We start from the raw sequence: 4,407 nt of genomic DNA, 5'->3' as shown, positions 1-4,407 counted from the left end.
TTAGAGCTATTTGGAGTATCTCTGGCTGGCACTGTACTAGACAGGTCAGGGATGTTCATGAAGCTGTGAAGATGGTGGTAAAAACCAAGGTTTGATTTTGTAGTTATCTTTGTTATTGTTGAGAAAGCTTGAAGGATAAGGACACCATTTCTTCATCAACCTTTCCAACTGCAACAGCTATGGCCACTGAGACACGCTGGGGCCCACTGAAGTGACGGCAACATCCTCAGTGATTTCAGTACAACCTGGATTGATGAGACAAGCACCTGTGGTTACGCTGACTTCCACAGACTTCCACTGATTTACTTCAGTTGGGAATCTGCCCCTTTCTTTGGGTTAGATTGTGCTCACTTTGTTTCTTCAGTGTTAGCATGGTAGATACCTTAGAAGTGGCTGACACCGATTCATACAGCTATGTATGGAATAAGTACTAATGCCTCTTCTGTTGTGTTCTACAGACAAACTGGGAGATCCGCCTATTGTTGCCTCTTAAGTCATGAAAATACTGCCTGAAAGTGGGATGATGTAATGCATCATTCACCTTTCAGCCCATGGCATGGCTGTGCATAGCACTCATCTGGACTTCCCTTGCTATGAAACCAGCCTGACCACCGGATTGGGAAAGGAAGCCTTCCATAGCTGCCTGGAACAACCGACAGACCTGTGCTCCCTGAGGTATGACATCGTACTGAACTTGGAAATGTTCCATATAATTAGAAGCCCATTAGCTAAAGCAAGAGGGCAGAATGTGACTGTATTTTATTTTAATAGGCTCAGCTATTATCCTTGGTACTGATCACAGGAAGCCCCTGTTAATGGTGGCCTGCCCCAGAACTTCAGCTTGCAAACTCTTCTGGAAAAAGACATTCACTATTACACCCCAGCTAAGGACTTCAGTGGATTAGCTGTCATAGACTGGGAGTACCAGAAGCCTCAGTGGGCCTGCAACTGGGATGCAAAAGATGTCTACAGAAGAAAGTCCAGGAAACTCATAACCAAAATGTAAGGGAATATTTCAGCAAATGATGTTGAACATTTAGCCAGACTTTCCTTTGAAGAAAGTGCAAAAGCTTTTACAAAGGAAACAATTGCATTAGGAATGAAAAGCAGACCAAAGGGCCTTTGGAGATACTTTGGTGTGACTGTCACAATTACAATTTCCATGATCAGAACTACACTGGTTCCTGCCCAAAGAGTGAAGTTTCGAGGAACAGTGAACTTTCCTGGCTCTGGGATAGCAGTGCAGTCCTGCATGCTTCCATTGGCATTAAGAAACCCCCGGGAAACAGTTAAAACATTTTGCACTTTTCTCAGTTTAGGGTGAATGAATCCATAAGGATTTCCTCCATGACATCCCAAGATTATCCTTTGCCCGTATTTGTGTACACGCGACTAGGTTATAGAGATGAACCTTTATTATTTCTCTCTATGGTAAGCTTTTGCTGGAACAATGTGGGCTGCATTTATGCTTTAAGCGTTCTTACAGATGGTGGATCAGGATGGAAAATCTCCTACTTGGGCCAGCTCTGCTGGTTCATGTTAATTGCCCACATGCTTTAAAGAGCTCAATGTTCTGAAGAAAAATGCAGTCTCAAATACCTGTTTTTTTATTTTAGTTCATCACTGTGCTATACTCAAACATGCATTTGAGTAGATTAAAAAGATTTCAGCAATTTGCTGTAGTACGTAGGAAGCGGTTAATACATTAATCCTCCCTGATGTACTTTCTTCTGCTCAGGTATGCAATCACTAACTAATCCCCAGAGAGGTGCCCCTTTTATGGAAGGGAAACTGAGGCAGAGATGTTAGCAACTTGCTCAGTGTTACATCAGAATGGGAGATTGAAGCCAGCAGTCTTTCTGCATGCCTCCATCTCAAAAACATTTAATTTAGTCCCATACCTACCTTGGAACAGGCAAACAGTGCACTAGCACCAGGGAGTACTGCTCACATCAGCTGAACACACATACAGGTATTTTCAAGATAAGTGCCCTACCCTAGTCCTTCTTTATGTGATTCTGGACATCCTCCCAGAAACTGGATGAAGACAATAGGTTTCCTGTGAAAAAGCAGCATAACCTCTCTGTCACAGCCGTGGCTTAGTTCTCCCCTGTAGACGGTGACTGTACTACCAGCAGGTCTCAAATTCTGTGTTTCAGAGTCTAGCAAGTGAGCTGTATTCACTTTTTAAAGGCTACATTCAGTCTTTCAGCCCAGGTACAGAGTCTGAAGCTGGCACCTTGTCTGGGAAGGAGCATCAGCTCCCTCTCCTATTAGGTCCCACAACTCCCCTAGCACTGCCATCACCCACCACACTTCCCAAGAAGGGGCTGCGCTTGTCTCCGGCTTGAAGGAAAATGCCTATTCTTAGGCATTAAACAAGGTGTCGGCACCTGCTGTGGTGCTTCTATCCAGCTTGCCCTTCCTTAGCTTTGCAAGAAGAGGACAGATGGACATCAATAACTGCTGCAGGCTGGTGTGCATCCCCTTTGCCATTTTATACCCAGTTTCTGCCTCTTTTCCCTCTTAGGCAACCAAGTCCTGTGGAGTTTTTCTACTTTGAGTCTTGATGTGCTGTGGCCCTCAATCTCCCTTAAATCGATGAGGATGTCTAGGGAGTCACTTGCATATCAATTCTCTTTCATCTTCAGTGTTTGTGGCATAGTAATTAACTTTTTGCTGATCCTTAATCACTGTTCAAATTAAGGATAAACATCCAAGCACCAAATATGCTCCCCATAAAGGCTGTGATATGAGGAAAAGGTACAATGAAAGACATCTCTCTGAAACAAACATAGAAAGAGCACAAAAAAACGAAACTGAAATTCTTAAGATTCACTAAGTGTTGCTTTTTCCCTTCCATTTAAGGCTGCACAATGCCAGCATTCTCCCTTTTTCTAAGGTTTTTATAAGAGCAGAGGGAGCTCCTAGGGAAAGCAGCAAGAACAATGCATGTCTTTGGAATCGCAGCTCTCAAATCAGAGAGGGATGGAGGGAAAACAGACGATTGACATAGCAGAATGGCTCTCCTCTTCCCCTTATCAGCAAAAAGAGAACTGAAGGAATGCTTTGGGGAACTGTTAAAAATCCCGCTTTAATGAAAAGATTTTAGTTGCTTCTAATAACCGATGAGATATCAAATAATTACAATTAAATTTTGCATCAAAGTAAATTGTATCCCAGTGTTTGTTCACTTGCTTATTACCAATATCTCAGGCAGTACCTAAGTTTGCGACTTATGTTTAATGATCTTTGTACTCTAGATAGCAAATCTTTAGCCACAATAAAATATAGTTCATGGGGACCAGAATGAAAAGAAAATGTAATCCGAGGGACAGCCACATAAGAAACCATTGGTTTACTTTAGAAAGGCTGTGAAATGCTGAATTAGCCTGACAGTGATGTCTTTACTCTTTTCACTGTAGCAAGATCTTATTAACACTATCAGACAGAGTGTCCTGGGAGCTGCAGGCATTATTATTTGGCAAGATATGAATTTAACTTCTTCAGAGGTAAGCCTGTGTCTGATTTAAATGCAATGCTTAAGATCCTGATTTTATCCTATTAATAGACACTGTCTGACTGCACCAGTTCCGAGTACTCGGTAACAGCAGAGCTGACTGCTTAACAAGTCTTTGCTGTCCCCCAGTCAGGATGACCATGGAACATGGTCAATTCTTCCTGGCTCAGCAAGGTCTTGTGAGGCTCACAGGCAACCAGTGGTAGGGAAGGAAGCCAATGGTTAATACCAGGCATTCTGGAAGACAGTTCCTCAATATTATCTATTCCAGCTGGATAAAACACCAGGAAATCAGCTAGAGCCTGATTAGCTCATCAGTCAGACCAGATTAGGTATACCAGTGGTGCCCAGCAATTTGTCTGGTTGTGGGAACTCTGTGCCTGTATGTGGGTAAGTAAAATGAAGCAGGCTGTTGAGGTCAGATGGAGAGGCTTTGTATTACGTGATATCAGACCTAGCCACATTAAAATCAAAGATCGATTTCTGAGGCTCCATCATGTCCTGGAGCATTCAGACAGCCACATATCAAACTTTGTCATGAGAAAAGACTTTGTACTTAAAGCTGTGTGAAATGGGTGTTCCGGGCTGCTTTTCTCCTGGCAGATAGCATAGAAAACCTAGCCAGCATGAGAATGAATGGCTGCAAATAAGTGTTCTGTTGTCCTCAGTAAAGTCAATTACTTCAGCCAATTTTTGTAAATATTCGGCTGTGGTTTCTGTCACAGTGAATGTGAATAGGAGGGTGAACTTCCTTCCAAGTGGGTCAAGTGACAAAGGCAAGGCCCTGGAGCATCAGCTCTGGACCCTCACACTCTTGCCACACAGCCACGCTGTCGTGACCTGCGTTTCTAGCATACATCATGGCTTCTTTGTAGATCTACAGGCTG

The 4,407-nt window shown here is 43.1% G+C and overlaps 1 protein-coding gene across 1 annotated transcript; it reads left to right on the top strand.

The window, feature by feature from the left end:
- The first annotated feature begins 551 nt into the window (after positions 1–551).
- Positions 552–3,628, top strand: HYAL4 (hyaluronidase 4). The gene is given in 5 exon segments (XM_087764168.1): positions 552–648; positions 651–1,133; positions 1,136–1,431; positions 3,426–3,512; positions 3,572–3,628. Coding segments are annotated over 5 exon segments (1,020 nt in total).
- Positions 3,629–4,407: the final 779 nt, after the last annotated feature.

The sequence above is a fragment of the Nipponia nippon genome, unplaced genomic scaffold, assembly GCF_047370975.1.
Source record: "Nipponia nippon isolate SJK-2023a ecotype South Korea unplaced genomic scaffold, ASM4737097v1 scaffold_3, whole genome shotgun sequence".
In the NCBI taxonomy this organism is placed as follows: Eukaryota; Metazoa; Chordata; class Aves; order Pelecaniformes; family Threskiornithidae; genus Nipponia; species Nipponia nippon.
Note: the sequence above shows the minus strand (reverse complement) of the source record. Positions and strands in the feature narration are given on the sequence as shown.